The sequence below is a fragment of the Ictidomys tridecemlineatus genome, chromosome 3 (assembly GCF_052094955.1).
Source record: "Ictidomys tridecemlineatus isolate mIctTri1 chromosome 3, mIctTri1.hap1, whole genome shotgun sequence".
Taxonomy (NCBI): domain Eukaryota; kingdom Metazoa; phylum Chordata; class Mammalia; order Rodentia; family Sciuridae; genus Ictidomys; species Ictidomys tridecemlineatus.
In genome coordinates this window covers 213,783,680-213,801,293 of record NC_135479.1, presented here as the reverse complement: position 1 = coordinate 213,801,293, position 17,614 = coordinate 213,783,680, and the positions used below count along the sequence as shown (strand labels likewise).

Genomic DNA, 17,614 nt, shown 5'->3' with positions numbered 1-17,614 from the left:
TTTCTACTCAATTGTCAAATCTTTAACAATAATGTTAATAAACACACCATTTTCTTCGAGGGGAAAGAGAAGTGGGAATTCCCCGAAGGTTAAAATCATGGAAAGAAAATTATACAGTTTAGATTAAATAACTAATTTTAAAAAATTACAGCAAACACCACTAGATTCTGGAAAATAAACCTTAAACACATTAAAAGTGCTCTATAAGCTGCCTTCTGCCTGCACATGTCCTTGGTGACTAGCCACATTTTAAAGGATCCAGTGGCACAATGAAAAGGGAGGAAGGTGGAAACCAAACGCCAGGGGAAGAGGAGGCCCTTCTTGCCAGGCCGGCAGGCTGAGAGGGGCCGCCCCGTGTGTCTGGCGAACCCCTCTCCCAGCTCAGCCTCCCTGCCTCCCCTGCCCTCCTGGGCACCAGGGTGGGAACACTCAGACCCCTGGGGCTTACACCTCTTTCCTGTCTTTATTTTCTTCTGTGAATTCCATAGTTTAAAATCCTCCTGAATATAGCTTTAGTCCTGTCTTGGGTGAACCCAGGGCCTCAAGCCTGCTACATATGTGCTTGGCTGCTGGGCTGGACCCCAGTCCCTGAAAATGGCTCTGGTGACCAGAAGATTTGCCCTGGTATGAGAATGCCCTTTCTAGAATTTCTTTTGATGGCTGCAGCAGCAACAGTCTGCACATTCTGAGGAGACGGATCCTCCTTCTGGCCCTCTGGCTGGCTCAGAACTGAGGAGGATGTGTGTTAAGCTCTACATTCACAAATAGTAACTGGACAGGGTGTAGCTCCGTGGCAGAGCACCTACTTTGCACTCTCTAGGCCCTGGATTCGATCCCCAAGCCTGCAAAAACTAATAACGACCTTGGTAAGGGTCTGATGAACTAAAACATCAAGATATGCTTGTTAACCTGGGCTCCATTGTCTGGATTTCCTGACCTCAGAGCCGGGGGGAAAAAGACCAGCAAGTACCAACTTGTGAAGTGTGACTTTTTCCCTCCAAGTGTTGGTCCCCTAGCTCCTTGGGACAGAGTACTGGCCCAGGAAGCTACTCTGGCGCCCTTGGAGTTTTCTGGAGGCCACTGTCCCGGGAGCTCAGGTGACAGGGAAGTGCCGTGCCTCCCTGCCCTCCTCCCCAGTTGCAGTCTTACGTAGTTCAGTAAACCTCTTTAAAAATGACATTATTACACTTAACAAAGTTATTTCTTAGCACTATCTATTACCAAAAAAAATCACTAATAAAAAGGGGATCAGGGTTAGTAATTTGGGAAATACTAATTAACCATAACACAAGGAGATATTATTATATACATATGAAATTGGCATGAATTTAAATTTTTGATGCTAAGCATCAGAAAGGATGCAGAGCACAGAAACAGTAATATGTTGCTGAGAGAAGGGAGAATAACTGTACCTATGGAAAAAGTTTCATGCTATATAGTAAAACTGAGCATGCATATACTTGATTTCTTCTACACTGATATATACTAACAGAAATGCATATACATATACCAAGAGATACATATAACAGTGCTTATACCAATATTGCTTACAATAGGAAAAATGTGAGTTAACTCAAATGTCTTCACATAGAAAGGATAAAGAAACTATACTATGTAATTCCATAAAATAATATAAAATGAACAAATTATAACTTTGTAACAACATGAATCAATCTCCCAAATTTTATAAAAAATGAAAAAAGATACAAAATAATATGCATAGTGCAAGTCTGTTCATATAAAGTTCAAAATCAAAAGCACTTATTTTCAAGTGGTTCTGCAAATTAAAAATAAATATACACCCACTTATGGAGCTATAAAGAAAACATGGTAAAATGCTAACATTTGGAATCTAGGTGAAGACTATCGTTATACTACTTTGTTACCTTTCTGTGGGCTTGAGATGTTCCAAAATAAAAAGATAGGAAAGTTTAAAAATCAGGCAAAGTGAATTTATAGTGTTTAGGAGTAGTAAAATGATAAAGTGAATAATTGTCAAAATTCAGATTAGAGCTGGGTGCAGTGGCGCATGCCTATAATTCCAGTGGCTTGGGAGGTGGAGGCAGGAGGATTTCAAGTTCAAAGCCAGCCTCAGGAATTTATCAAGATACTAAGCAACTCATTGAGACCCTGTCTATAATAAAACACAAAATAGGGCTGGGGACGTAGCTCAGTGTTCAAGTGCCTTTGAGTTCAATCTCTGGTACGAAAAAAAAAAAAAAAAAGAAATTCAGGTTAGTGCCAACTCCGGGAAGAAGGATGAAGCTGTGATGTGGGAGAGCTTCCTGGGAAGTCTCTGGCCCCAGCAGTGTCTGCATCCCAGTGTAAGTGTAAAAACTCTCATGATTATTTGGCAAACTGTCATATAAATTCCATGCATTTTTGCATTCTGCTGTCATATATAACAAATTAGAATAAAAAAATTTAAAAAAATCCATGCATTTTTTATGGATGTATATTTCATAAGAGGAAAAGGTACAACAGTGTGAAGAGGTTTATCAAAATACTTTGGGAAGAAAATTGGTATACATGATTATAAAAGAATAAACCATTATTGCTTTGTAATAAGCAAATATAAGTAAGGGACTTTTGCCAGGAGGGCTGTTTACTAATTTTTAATACTAGTTACAATAATATCACCTTATTTTTACATGAGAGTTCTTATATGATCACCAATTCTGAGTCTTGCTTACTTTGATAACAAATATATTTATGTATTTAGGTAAAACATTCTTCTAAATAATTCGCACAAACTGCAACAGGATACTTCAGTATGTGTTTTGGCAGATATTATTCTAGTATATGCAACCTAAAAAATTTGTTCTAAGGAAACTCTGGATGAAAGTTTGATAATTATCCAAACATTTTACACAATTTATATTGTTCATGCATATATTTTACATATTTTTCTACAGTTTTTTCTGATTTCATTAGGATGTCACAATATTTTTTTGTGAGCCCCTCAAAGGCAAAAGTTGGTCAAAATTCTTTTCTGGATCTTTATTAAATGGAATAACAATGTCTTCTTTCTTTCCACATTTTGCTCAAACTTTGCGTTCCGAGGCCCGTGATCTATGCCTCCTGTGGCAGTAATCCTTCACCGTGTGCTGTGGACATGGAACACTTGGTCTGAGCACTCTTTTCAAACTTGTCATTTTTTTAAACTAAATGTATCCTGGTGCTTCTGAGGCCTGGAACCAGCCACGCTGCCTTCCTGGGAACTCAGCCCCCAAACCACAACCACCTCAAGTGGGGTGTACCTAAAAAGTTGCAGGGATGACCAGAGAGGTCCCCCCTCCTGCCCCCGGCCCCAGGTGTTGACACTTCTCTTGTGACTCGGAAGGAACTTCCACTTGAAGTTTCTTAAGGCCTTGAAGGGCGACAACTGCTGTGCTTCAGCTGCTAACTTTTTATGCCACAGTGTTTCTAATTCCTTCTAGAATAAGGGGGAGGGGGAGAGGAGACGGTGGGGGAGAAAAGGCTGGTAACAGGAGGCACTGAGCACGGGAAGAGCCTGCTGGTCGGCCTCACCCTCCCTCAGCCCTTTCCCTAAATGATCCACAGCAACCCCTTTACTAGTGGGGTTGACACACTAGCCTCAAAGGCAAGCCTCGTCCACTGCCCTGTCTTAGAAGCTAAGGATGGTCTTCACACTCTTAAAAGGTTGTGAAAAGACTAGGTAGCTGAGGCTGCGAGGGCCCCCAGAGCCAGGGATGTTCCCCATCCAGCCCTTAGAGAAAGCTCCAACAGAACAGTCAGTCTCTACCATTTCTCTGGGGTAACCAGCTTTGTGGTGCTGAACTCACCTCACAAACCTTTCCTGCTTCCTGTGTGCACAGCACCTGCCAGGCCAGATTCTGCCAGGGGCGCTGTGACCCAGTGAGCCTCGCCTGGCTTCAGAACCGAGCTGGGACCAGCAGCAGAACAAAGTATACAAACACAAGGCTTAAAGCAGGATCAGAAAGGCTGAGGCTGGCCGAGCGCAGTGGCGCACACCTAGGATCCCAGCGCTCGGGAGGCTGAGACAGGAGGATAGAGAGTTCAAAGCCAGCCTTGGCAATGGCAAGGCCCTAAGCAACTCAGTGAGACCCTGTCTCTAAATAAAATACCAGATAGGGCAGGGGATGTGGCTCAGTGGTTGAGTGCCCGAGTTCAATCCCTGGTACCTGCCTTCCCCCCCCCCCCACAAAAAAAATGCTGAGGCTCTCAGTGCCTGGGGAGTCACTAGGGCAGGAACCTGTCATTGGCAGAGGTTTGCCTCCTCTGGAGCACGGGCATCTGTACTAGGCATGAGAGCAGACGTCTAGGGGACAGGGAAATATACCAAGAGGCAAAATAATGACCTTGTTCAAAGTGGTTTAAAAATCCAGCAGGAAACACTAGTGTCTACACTCTAGTTCATCAGATCAGTTTCTGGAATCCATCTTAAGAAAGTAATACAACACTAAATGAAGGCCAATGTGATCCCAGTGACAGGAGGCCAAGGCAGGAGGACTGAGTTTGAGGTCAGCCTGGACAATCTAGAGAGACTCTGTCTCAAAATTCAAGACACAAAATGAGTTGCATTTCACAGGTGTTTCTGGCAGCACTTCTGGGGAACATAGGCTTCTTGGGCCATCACAAGAGCGTCCAGGAGGGTGAACTGCGAGGGTGTGACCCAGGGAGGCCGGGATGAGCCAGGGCCAGTTCCAAGGGGAGAACTGCTCAAGCCTCAATCTTCCTCTTCCAAGCATGTGCAGACCTCCTCCTCATCCACCCCAGGGTTGTGTACCCAGGGAAGCGCCCTGTGCCAGGATTCCAGGGGTCTTGGCCCCAGAAGCCAGCCATTAAGCCAGCCACAACCCCCCAAGAAGGGACTGGATGTCTAAGAGGTTGCATCCAGTGTAGCCACCGCAGGGGGGCGGCAACAGTCAGCCCAGCAGGCAGGTTCCAAAGTTAGCCTTCTTCTGATTCAAGAGTCAGCTTTCCTTTTGGGAATGTGGTTTTATTACTTTATAATAAAAAGGTGATTATTACAAACTTGTTGAGTTGCTAAGCCTCTAGGATGGTCATAAAGTCTGAGGTAGATGATCTCAATACCTGCTTTCAACACTGCTTTCTATTTTGGAATCCCTGACGAACCTTAAGAAACACAGGATTACAGAAATGTGGACTGTGAGTCACGTCACTGAACTGAGTTTGCTATAGGTGGCCTAGAGGCCAAGGATCAGAATCCAAATGAAATAAACCCCAATTTGGGCTCAACACAAGACCATAAAAGGAAAGCAAGGCAAAATGTGGGTAAGCGGCCCGCCTGTGTGACTCACCTGGCCTCCAGAGAGCAGTGACCAGCGCTTTTTGGTGCATAGTGAGGGCTACAGCAGCTCAGAGCCAGCCCATGGCCACTTGGGGGCACAGCTGCCCTGGACAATACAAAACATCCACCTTGCTCTAATCTAACCACTGAAAACATCCCTGAGTCTACGTGATACCCAACAGAACAAAATCAGTCTGCTCCTTTTCTGATAATAAGATGCTATAATCTAATACCACGGCTCTTAGCAATGCAGTAGTTTAAATTTTAAGGTTATTTCTAATTTATCAAAACCAGGCCTATAAATTTCGAAGTCACTACTGCCATTACCAACACCTCCATGTCAATCAGCTTACTGCCAACTCACCCAGCACTCTCTAGTTCCGTGGACTTGTCCTGTTGGTCCTCACCTTACAATGAAGAATTCCTTGCACAAGTGGACATTCCTGAGTATGTCCTACGTGAGAATGAGTTGCCAGCACAGTGTTGTCTGTGTACCATTCACTGGGGAGTTTAAAAAGGAACCAACGACACACTCTGGGCTTGTGAATCAAGTGATTTTTATTTTTGCAGCCAAGACGAGGAGGCCAGGTCACTCCAGAAGAGGGCTCAGTGCCGAGGGGACTCACGTCCAGAAGAGGGCTCAGTGCCGAGGGGACTCACGTCCAGAAGAGGGCTGAGGCATCCTGAACTGGGAGAGGTCCCGGTTCAGGTCGAGGAATGTGTACGTGTTGTAGTCGTGATGCTGCAGGTTCTTGTAGGTGGTGGTGTCATTTGGCTTGGGGGGCGCTGGGGCCTGGGCGGGCTCTGCGGAGGAAGCACAGGACAAGAGGGGCTTTCGGAGACTCATCCCAGCAGCTTCCACCAATCCTACCTGTGACGAAGGAACTGTCTACTTAGAAAGGAAAGTCCGCGGAGGCACCATACCTTCAAAAGCAAGACAAGGATGTTAGTTGAAAAGTGATTCGAAAACTGTGGCCCTAACCATTCAGGAGTGATAATTATTACACGACCACCTGGGGACAAAGCTGTCACTGGGCCATATAAAATGTTCACCTCTCCCTGACCTCACCCATTGAAAACTGCCCCAGGTTGACATCACAAGCCCACTAGAGGAGGGGACCACGCTGCTCTGTCCTGGTAATAAAATAATAACGACTTAACATCTCACCCTGTGTACTTCCAGGCCCCAGATTTTAAGTTTAAAAATGCCTAGAACCATTACAGGACTTTCAGTTTGCATGAAGATGCATGGGAAAGAATACTACCTCTATCAGAAATCTGTCTGTACTAGAAATAAACTATTTGTAGAAGAACACTTCCCTAAGCAGAACTAAGTGAGCCTGCCAGTCTGTTAGAAGATTAGGAGAATTCTGGCACTTGGTGACCGTAAAACTGGAAGCGTTGGCTGAAGCACAAGGGACTGCTCCTCTGCCACACCACATGCGACAGGACAGGATAAACCTTGCATGGGGCAACAGGACTTCCATGGACTCTAAAGTTCCTGGGAATCAGAGGTTGGGCCATCTCAACTTCTATTTGTGCTTCACCAAACATAATGCACACAAACTTTTTACTATTCTAACCAATGCCAAAAGCTCTGTTTCTCACAAAAAAAGTCTTAAGAACTGACATCCTTCCAAAGTCTACAAGCCAAAGCCCTTCAGTGTGCTGTACACACACCTTTGGCTAACGCAAGGGGATGACCACAGTGGCCATGCTAAACTGAGGGGGCAAAGAGATTCCCCCCACCCCACTGCTAGAGATGAACCCAGGGCCTGGCTTGTGCTGGGCAGGCACTCTGCCACTGAGCTACATCCCAGGCTGGCAAGTTGGTTTGCAGTCTGAAAATCTCAACGTCCTAGTTTCACCCTGAGGGTTTTGGCACCTCCATCTGAGAGGGGAGGAATGAAAGCAGAAGCGCGAGGAGAGGCAGGGCCTGAGGTCGGGAGAAGCCTGGCAAGCAGGGCACTAGAGCTCACGTAAGAGGGCTGGTGGAAAGGGAAGCAAACACTCATCCTGTGACCACATCAGGAGCGCACCAGGCGATGCACATGAGGCAGGGAGGCTTCCAGAAGGATGAAACAGAAACAGGAAGGAGAAGGTGTTGCTAGCGATGCTCTGTTTTAAAGAACCTGCTGAACCACAGATCCTAAAACTGAGGCCCTCCTGCTAACATCTGGCCGCACCCCCACAGCACATCATATCCTACAAGGTCTGATGCTCACGAAATGTAACAGTTAAGGGATGCACTGCTTTCCTCAGGAAGCCTGTTGTGTTTCTTAGGTAAATCAGAAAAGGAAATGTCCTGTGAAAAGAAAACCCTGCAGTCCCCAGCTGTCTTCGAGTGACACTCACTGCTTCAGCCCCTAACTGCGAACCTTCCCTCACGCCTGAGGGTGCTCAGGGCAATCGCTGGCTTAGTTCACTTCAAGACTATCACTACTCCCTTATGACTCTCACTCCTGCCTACTCAAGCTAGATGGGAGACCAAGGATGCTCACAGGTCACAAAATAGACATCTGGATGCCCTGGAAGGTTAAGGGTGGCCATGCTAAACTGACAGTCTGCAAAAATTATGCTGGTTAAGAGGTTGTCCAGAGTGCCAAGGGCACACTCTTTCATTAAAAAAAAAAAAAATGATATTGTCATATTGTGTGCATGTACAAATATGTAACAATGAATCCCACTGTTAAGTATAATTATAATGCATCAATAAAAAATTTTAAAAATGTTATCAGAAAAAGTAAAATATTTTAGGATTTTGTATAAAGATGTGCATTATCTGTAATTAATCTGTACTTCTCTGCCTAGCTGGACGGCATTGAAGGCCTAGTTTCTACTAGATGCTGATTAACATAACATTTCTTTCTAAGCAAGCAGAAATTCAGAATAGTGTGTTAGAGTCTAGCCACCCCAAAGGATAGAGTCTAACAAGGCGAGTGTACCCTGTGTGTGGCCCTGGGCTTCCCTGCAGGGCGCTGCGTCTTCAGTGGCCTGGCCCCTCTCCTCAGGCTGTGGTCCTGCGGCCTTCTCTCCAGAGACGTCTGCCTTCTTCTCGTCTCTCACTGGTACCTGATCTTCCAAGATGCCCCCTTTGGCCTTTGAGTGTCTTTCCGTTACCTGTTTCCCCACGTTTTCTTCTCTGGCTGGGGGAGAAGAGGCTTTCCCACCAGGCCCAGGCACCTGAGGTTCTAGGCGTCTGCCTTGGGCCCCAGGGGCGGCAGCTGGCAGCTGATCCCGCGCCCTGGCCTCCTCTGTCTGCACTGCGAACACTGGGCGGCCACTCTGCTGTGTTGAAGGTCCAGCTTTTGTGTGGCCAGGTAAAGTGTCCTGAACATCAAATGGCTTTTGGCTTTCTTCATCTGTCTCATTGGAACTAAATATTTTCTGCAATTCTTCTTTCTTTACATTTTTCTTCAAAATCTCTTCACTGGCCTGTGAGCTGGGTGTGGTGGGTTTTGGTTTGGCTTCTTTTCTGTCCTTTACTGACTTGGTGGAGGGCCCCGTCTTCTTCAGCGGATGGGGCTGCCCTGGGTAGGTGACATCCACGGGTGGCCTCTGCACCCCAGTATTCTCTTTTGCAGATGCCGTGGCTTTGGGGTCTTTCTTCTCAAAGGGGCGGGTGGCCTCTGGCTTTGAAAACTGTCCCTTGCCTTTGCTCACCCCTGGGGGACTAACTTCTGGGACATCCCCCTCCTCGTCAGACTCTGAATCGGAGGAGCTGGATGAGGAGGAGGAGGAGGAGGAAGAGGAGGAGGACGAGTCGTCCCTCTGGTGCCCAGGAACCTGATGAACCTTGGAGTCAGAACCCTGTTCTTGGAATGCAGGCAGGACCTTTTGAGGAAATTCTACCAAAGTCTTCCTCGAAAAACGCTGCAGGGGCCCTTCCTCTGAGAGCAGCCTGCTGCCACTGGGGTGGGGGCTAGCTAGTGTCCCGCCTCTGCTCCCACATGGCAGGGGAGGACGGGGTGGAGACAGGCTGTCAGGCGGTGCAGCTGCAGTCTGGGGGGTTAGTGGCTTGACCCTCTCCTTTGGTTCCACTACATCTAGGAAACGGCATAAAGAGGAAGGTTATTTTTACTATTTAATGAAACAACTTAAACTCATTAGTCAAAGTCATTGACATTTCACTGCATATCAACCCATTACTTATAACACCTTCAGTGTAACCAACCGAAGACAAGTCCCCCGGGAAGTCTCCCGGGAAGGCTCTCCAGTGACACAACCAAGCTGTGTGCTTGGCAGCTAAGAACTGGAGATACTTCCTTCTCTTGCTGAAAACATTAAAGATGGAGATTTCTTTTTTTTTAAACCAACAGGAATAACAAACTGCATGCATTTTCTACACTAATGGCTTCTCTGTTTATGGTTATTTTTAAACTATTTCATCCAACAAAGATATTTTTAGATGACTACTGAAGTTTTATAATTGCATATTTCCTTGAATCCCTAAAATCAAGCAAATATTTGGTGTTTCTCCAATATTAAAAACAACAACAACAACAAACAAACAAAAACAAAAAAACCCAACCAAACAGTGAAAGTACATACAGGAGCCCGGCAGGGACTGGGGTCCCCACATGCATGTGTGTGAGAGGGGGTGGTGGGAGAGGATGGTGCAGTTCAAGTAAAACTGCCCTGAAAAGGAAGAAAAGTCCTTCACAGTCACATAGGTCATTTGGGGATTTCTTGAGCCAAAAAAAAAAAAAAGTACTACGATACTGAAAAGGTCTAAATAATGTAATATCATAGGCATCAAAAAAAAAAAAGATAAGTACTAATATAATAAAAGTAGTCTTATATTTCATGGTCATTGATGAAAAAAATGAAATCAAGTAATATATCAATTAGAGCTAATTTAATTTAATTTTGTCAGCTAGTAATAAATGTTTTCTAACCACATAAATCAGAAGAAAAGTATAAGACACATTCTTAAAATTACCTTTCAAACTTAAAACAAAACTTTGAAAACTATTACGGGTGAGCAGACTTATATCCAGATTCCTGGAGGCCAGGCGCCTATTTTGTACTGAAAACAGATCTATCCTACTTCTCTAGGGTAAAACCTGTCCTCCCAACCACTCTGGCTTAGCAGTACCCAGCAGGGTTTTCTGAGCTCAGGAACCAATGACTAATAGACTGATATGGTGAGATCAAAGAAGAGAAAGAGGGCTGGGGCTGGGGCTCAGTGGTAGAGCGCTCTCCTAGCCCATGTGAGGCCCTGGGTTCGATCCTCAGCACCACATAAAAATAAGTAAATAAAATAAAGGTATTGTGTCCAACTACAACTAAAAGGTAAATATTAAAAACAAACAATCAAAAATGAAAAAAGAACCAGCCACTGGACGCGGGCCAGCCAGAGGGGGACAGCACTGTGAGGAAAAACGACCCGAGGGCTAGTGTGGGTGACTGCTGTAATCACCCCAGCCCACCACCACCATGCCCAACAAGCCACATAGGAACCTCGGACTCAGACCCTGCACTCGGAACCCCACCCCAGCAGGTGTTGATGCAGGTGCAGGGGACTTTCAGAGTGCACACGCAGCTGCAGGTCACGCTGAACGGAAGGTGAGCAAAGGGGTAGTGCACACTGGCTTCTGCTGTGTCTCTCTGAACCCAGCTGCCCAGCTCAGAAATTCCTAACAGCTGTGTCTAAGATGCTCCGGCCTTCAAACCCTGCCAGCCACTCACCTGGATTACTGATTCATCTCTATTTTGACTTGAATGAATTTTCCAAGTATGAAAAATAAAATTAAAAATAAGGCTATCTTACATGGGCTATTTTGAATAGAAAGATGGTAAGGATTGAATCTTTCAAAATCTACCAAGACCTTGTGCGTATGTGAGGTGCTGAGGTTTGAACTCAGGGCCTTGTGTACGCTAGGAAAGTACTCTACCACTGAGCTATTTCCCTATCCCTTGCATATATTAAAAATTGTAATGTTATTAAACCAGACTAATGGTGACACTGCAAGAGTTCTGTTCCTGTTTCTATTCTCTAAAAATGCTGCTCTTACACTCACTCATCTTGGTCTATGGATTTCATTCTTCGAATTCACAAGATTAAAAACCCAGAAAGAAGAAATTGACAGTGCACTCCTGGGGTTGCTGCAACACTGGAGGGTGGGCGGGGCCAGCCACTGAGAGCTGCAGAGGACCACAGCCTTACCCAAACCCCACCTGCCAGCAGAAGGGGGGAATTAAGTTTCATCCCAAAACTTGGGTTCCACTGGGGCTGAGAATAGAGCTCGGTGATAAGAGTGCCAGCCGAGCACAAGGTCCTAGGCTCAGTCCTTAGCAGAAAAAACAAAACAAAGCAAAAACAACCCAACCTACATTATAAATCGATTTATTACCTCCAGAAAATGGAAAGAACATTTCAGATGGGACTGACAATGATATAACTTAGATATTTTATTTGAAAAGGAAACCTTAAGGGCTTGGATGTAGCTCAGTGGTAGAGTGATCACCTAGTATGCCTGAGGCCCTGGGTTCAATCCCTGGCACTGCAAAACAAAACAAAACAAAACAAAAAAACCCAAAGACAAAAAAAGGAAATTTCATTATATGAAACAAAAGGCATTCAAGTTTCTTTTGTCCCAGTTAGCTATTGAGAACACCCCAGGGAAAGGCTAACAGAGGACAGGAACAGATTTTGCTTTTTCCCAAGAGCCAGTGTGTCTGCCCTGCCACAGCACAAGGCCAGCCTCCTCTGCATGGCTCAATAGGAAACCTGTCTGCTGATCTGTAGCTGCCTGCATCCCTAACTAGCAAGCCCAGGGTCCCCACCAGGTCTGAGTTTCACAGTAGAGAACTGATGTCGCCTAGAAGACAGTTCTATCACATCAAGGAAAAGTGGTCTTTGCTCTGAACAGAGGTATTCACCCCAGTGCTTGCTCTCATTCAATGTCCAGAGACAGACTGTGATAACCTCTGACAATGCGACAGTGGCTTTCCTCAAAGACAAAGTAACAGAATGCCTGGCTGCTAAATAAGCCTCATGGGGCAGGTCCATCTCATAGCCCACTCTCAAGACCACGAAGCCGCATGAGATAAAGGTCTGTGGTCACCAGGGAGCAGTTCTCCTCACACTTCTCTTCTCAAAACAGAACTTAAGCTTCTTGATTCTCTCTTTGGCTTGGTTGAAAAGTGAGGGAATAACCTTCAGGTTTTTAGCAAAAGCAAGGATGACTATAGTATTTTAAACAGATTAGTCACCTTAAAACACTTCCAAATCTTTTCAACAGATCACAAAACTAATTCAGCACACAAAGCACATTCAGAAGCAAAAGTCATCTAAACATGACATAGAAGGCTGAAGTTACTTAGGTTTTATAGGGTGATTATATGGTATTTGACATAAAAAGTTTTTCTTTTAACAAACGCATGAGAATGGAGATTTTTCAGCAGCAATATAGTATAGTAAATAAGATATAGACTATGAATCATAATGCCTGGGGGCAAACCGAGACTCCCTGCCACTGTCTCTGTGACATCTCAGCCTCACTGGTGACACAGGGTGACAGCAGCATCCACACACAGGCTTGTCTGTGGACACACAGATAATAAGGGGAAAGTGCTCAGAAGAGCACTTGGTATTATGGCTATAAAATAAATACATCAAATCTCTATTTCCAAATATCCTCACTTTTAAACCTGAGATAGGACTTGGAATGGCCAATCAACTTTGGTTTCTCAGCAAACTCTTTAAAAAGCCACGCGGAAATTACCCAGCCAACGGTTTATACTGACTCAAAGTTCAGCTTGGTGAAAGGATCCAGCAGATGACAAACCTGCAGAGCCAGACATTCCCCAAGAGGGGCCCTGGGAGGATACCCTGGACTGACACTCACCTACTGCTTCCCTCAGGAAGCATGTGCAAAAAGAAGCTAGAAACTTCCAGAACAAGACAGAGCAACTTCTGTAGCCCAAGGCAAGCCCAGCCAGACCCTGTGGCTAGAGATGTGACCCCAGGGTGAGTACTCAGGGTCCCCATCTGCATGCAGAAAACTTCTACCAGAGCTGCTAAAGCCAGCTTCGGGTAGGAGGGTTTAAGATGACAATGTACCATGGAGGAGAAAAGAATGACCGAACCTTACACTTTCCTACCACTGACACTTTGGGGGAAATGCAGGCTCCGTGCGTCAGTTTAGAAGCATTCTTTCTTTTTCTTTGTACAGAGATTGCTTTATGAGATGTAAATGTAATATGCACCCCAAACAATTGAAAGCTGTCTCCCACCCAAAAGCCCCTGGTCATTTATGAAGTTCACAGTTATCACATGCCCATGAGCCTAACACCCAGGGAGGGAGCACACTGGACACTCAAGCCGGAAGGACCCAGGCCCAGACACCCGCAAGGATGCCACAGCTAGCGACAAAAGCTCCACAGGGGCCCAAGGCCAGCTCCCAGCTCAGCATTCCCATCCCATGATGGCACCCCAACCGTCCCAGGACAGAGCACATGGTTCCCACTGACGATGTGGAAGCACATTTCTAAATAGGAGGCTCTGGGCTCTGCCATGATATTTTCAAATTCACTTAGTTCAGATTCATAAATCTATGAGGTAGGATTACTGACACAAGGTTACAATTCACCAAAGGAAAGGATGATGGTACTGCCATAAGTAAAAAATGGGTTTGCACAAACAAAAAGTGTAATACAGAATGTAACTTTCTTTTTTTAAGTACTGAGAATTGAAGCCAGGAGCACTACACCTCTGAACTACATCCCTATCCCTTTTTAATTTTTTATCTTGAGACAGAGTCTCACTAAGTTGATCAGGCTGGCCTTGAACTTGAGGTCCTCTTTCCTCAACCTCTTAAATTGCTGGGATTACAGGCATGTGTCATAACTGACATACTCGTCACAAACATTTTTTAGGCGTGGTACTGGTATTGAGATTATTTTTACTAAAAGAAGAGTTCTTATGTTTAACACATACATTTTAAAAAATGCATTCAGATGGAAAAGAACATCAGATTTAAAAATGAGGCTGGTATAGGATAGAATTTTAAAAAGTTCCTGTGCAATACAGGCCTCAGGTCAATAGGACATGCAGAAACTACCAAGATGGTGAGTCTCCCCGGCCCAGGTGGGCAGTGTGAAAGTGGGGCTGGCACTCTCTACAGGTGCAAACTTTTAAAACCCCCAAATGTTCTATGTGCAGGTCAAGGAGACCACAAGCAAAAGAATCTAGACATTTTCAGACACTCAAACTGAAGAAATGGTATTTTGATAAAGGAAGACCAAATTCAATTATCATTCTACAACCCCATATGAGGATCAAAGACCTGCAAAGATAGTAATACTGCACAGTCTTTCTAGAGTAAACTAAGTTTTCATCAATAAAAGCTAAATTAAGTGGACCTAGATCATGATCAATCATCAATGATGAACAAGGGGCTGGGAATATAGCTCAGTGGCAGAGTGCCTGCCAAGCATCCATGAGGCCCTGGGTTCCAACTCCAGCACTGCAGAAAGGAAAAGAGGGGGAAGGGGAGTAGAGAATAGAATATAAAAGTAATCCCAGAAGAGAAGCATTTAAAATTCACTGCTGCATTTCTTTTTGCTCTTCAATAAGGACATGTTACATTAGTACTCAGGGAGGAGAAACAAAATTAAAAACTAGTGGTAAAAGTCAAAAGGATTGTGTAAAGAGCTGGAAACAGGTCAGACATTGTGCCTTAGCAGAAGGAGTCACAGTGGAACACTGCCTGCTCTTATTAATTCCTTCTCCACAGTCCTTAAATGATACCCACAATCCTGGTCTGTGATGGAGCAAACTGGGGAACCACCACAGGGTTTCAAAGAGAGAGAAGAAAGTCAAAATTGGGGAGGAAAGGGGCTGGAGTTGCAGCTCAGTGGTAGAGCGCTTGCTTAGCATGTGTGAGGCACTGGGTTCGATTCTTAGCACTGCATACAAATAAATTGAAAAAAAAAAGGTCTATCAAAATTGGGGAGGAAAATGAGGGTGTAGTTGCTCTACCTCACACTAGTGAGGTCCATGGTGAGGACACAGAATTACTTCAGAGGACTAATGCTTGGTACCACTTGTTGGAGGTGGGTGTTTAGAAAACAAAAAGACCAGTTCCGGGTTGATGTGAGTCAAAGTACCATTTCTCATGTGTTTGGTCTGTCACAGCCCTCATATCTGACTATGATCTGGACATGGTAAGGATGAAGAGCCATAAGTTATGTAGCTAATAAACCTCATTTGCATGCATGGAAGGCTGACTAGGTATTTACTTGGCATTCTCTGTCCCTTATGATTATCATTAAAATCTTACTTTTTGGTGGACTTTGCTTCTTGGGATTTAGTGAATGTCCCTTTTCATTCTTCCCTGATTCTGCACAGAGAGAAGCTGTAGAGGCAAATCCTCGAAATACTCGTGCTTCTAGGAGCATAGTCTGACAAGAGAGTTAATAAATATGGATATTTAGAGTATTATCATTTATAACAGTTATTACAACATATAAATACTACATATTACTACTACACATGAATGTTCAAGGAACTAGAGGTTATTCCAATTTCCATAATAAATGTATATCATGGAAACGTTAGAAAATACAAAAAAGTTGCAACAAGAAAATGCCCAGGTTCAAGGATAATCACTGTTAGCATCTGAGTTAATAATGAAGGATGTCCTCCTGTGTACACTCTTGTCATCTCCGACTCCGTTAACTTTCAAAATACATTTTGTTCTTTTTATAAACTGTTTTTCTATACTTAGAAACAAAAAATACAATCTGCAATTTAAAATGATGTACATAAATAATTGATTCAGAAGTACTTACAACAGAAATGAAAAATACCATGTGAATCCACTCAGCAGGTAATCAATAAGGCCTGCGTGTTAAACAGTCAGATGCTCTAGATGCTGGCCATAGAACAAGACGTGAAAACATTTGGCTCCTGACTGTAAGCAGGGAAAGTATATGCACACGCAAAACGGAAAAAAACGTTGGGAACTTAAAGGAGTAAATAAACAGTGGACACGACTATGGTTTCCTCCCTCACCTGTACTTTACTTAGCAGTGACTACTTACTGCTTCGGGGGACTGGGCGTGTGGCGCAGTGACAGGGAACGCACGCTTGAGGCCTGGGTTCAATCCCAGCTCCAAAAAGGGGAAAGGCAAACACCGCTTTCATAATAAGATCCACTTTAAAATGAAACTAGCGGCCTCAGCTTTTCACAGAGAAGGCGATCTTTCACTGCCCGGAGGGGTGACCTCCTCCTCAGTGGCCACCGGGTCAGCCAGTGCCCTTATTTCACTTAATCACGGTTGGTTTTCGGCTAAATATGGGCACTGTCCTTACGGGAGCCGCGCGGGTGGCACGAGTCACCGTCGGACAGCGGTTCTCCACGCCGTGCGCAGCGGGGACGCCCGGGGAGATGCACACCTGCCCGCAGCTCCCCAGGTGACCCGGCCCGGCCGGGGCGGCGCCGCGCAGGGGGCCACCTCGCCCGGGCGGCGTCGGAGCCCAGACAGCCTGGCACCAGGGGTCCGCGGGTGCGGCCGGCGCGCGCCCTCGCCGGGCCCCTTCGCGCTCCGGGCCGCGCAGCGGGGAACTCCTCCGTACCTTCAGCGGCCCAGCTCGTCCTCGCCGCAGCACCAGCGAAGCAGCCATGGCGGAGACGCGCAGGCCGAGGTCGCACCGCAGACACGCCCCGCGCGCGCACCCGCCGTCCCCAAACCGCCCCGGATCCGGAGCTCACCAATCCCGGGGCAGGAGGAGCGGGGCGAGGGCCTGCGCGCGCATCTCCAGCCGCCGGCTAGGCCCCACCCCCAGCCAGAGTCCACCAACCGCAGGCCTCAGCGCAAAGCGGCCCGCCCCGGGCAGATGTGGACCTGGTAGGATCGAGTGTGCGGGCTCCCGCGGTGCAAGGTGCCCTTCGCGCAGCTGTTGGGGCCCGGTGAAGATCCGAAGTGTTTGGGGGGAGTTGCACCCCTCTTCTCGCAGTATGCGGAGAACGGATCTGGCTTTCCCCTTTATCTCACTTCGTTGCCAATTTCCTATCTTAAATCTGAAAACTTTCCCAGGTGCACAGCCTCATCAGTTCTGCCCTTAGTAGCATTAATGGTCCTATTTGAAAGTCCTTTGTGTTTTGTGGGACTCATTTATTTGGCAGTGGGATTGAACACAGCAGGGCTTAACCAATGAGCCACATCCCCAGCCCTTTTATTTTAAATTTTGAGACAGAGGCTAGTTAAGTTGTTTAAGGCCTGGCTAAATTGCGGAGGCTGGCTTTAAACTTGTGATCCTCCTGCTTCAGCCTCTGGAGTTGCTGGGATTACAGGTTCACGTCACGA

The 17,614-nt window shown here is 45.7% G+C and overlaps 1 protein-coding gene across 3 annotated transcripts; it reads right to left on the bottom strand.

Moving 5' to 3' along the window:
* Positions 1-5,836: 5,836 nt before the first annotated feature.
* On the bottom strand, positions 5,837-17,043 carry Ndufv3 (NADH:ubiquinone oxidoreductase subunit V3). 3 transcript variants are annotated; one of them, XM_005323456.5, is made up of 4 exons: positions 16,884-17,043; positions 15,586-15,706; positions 8,242-9,342; positions 5,837-6,100 (listed from the first exon to the last, which is right to left on the bottom strand). In XM_005323456.5, exons 1-4 carry the CDS (start codon positions 16,929-16,931, stop codon positions 5,937-5,939), a joined length of 1,434 nt encoding a protein of 477 aa, XP_005323513.2. In that variant the 5' UTR covers positions 16,932-17,043; the 3' UTR covers positions 5,837-5,936. The 3 variants fall into 3 exon arrangements, with proteins under 3 accessions (XP_005323513.2, XP_021580955.2, XP_005323514.2); XM_021725280.3 differs by lacking the exon at positions 16,884-17,043 and adding an exon at positions 16,349-16,780; XM_005323457.5 differs by lacking the exon at positions 8,242-9,342 and having other exon boundaries at positions 16,884-17,042.
* Between the last annotated feature and the right edge of the window lie 571 nt (positions 17,044-17,614).

Excerpts from the sequence above, each read along its gene's own strand:
- Ndufv3 (XM_005323456.5), bottom strand. The coding sequence starts at position 16,931 with ATGGCTGCTTCGCTGGTGCTGCGGCGAGGACGAGCTGGGCCGCTGAAG. Across the intron at positions 15,707-16,883 it reads GACGAGCTGGGCCGCTGAAG|ACTATGCTCCTAGAAGCACG; the intron begins GTACGGAGGAGT and ends CTCTCTTGTCAG. Across the intron at positions 9,343-15,585 it reads GAAGCAAAGTCCACCAAAAA|ATGTAGTGGAACCAAAGGAG; the intron begins GTAAGATTTTAA and ends GCCGTTTCCTAG.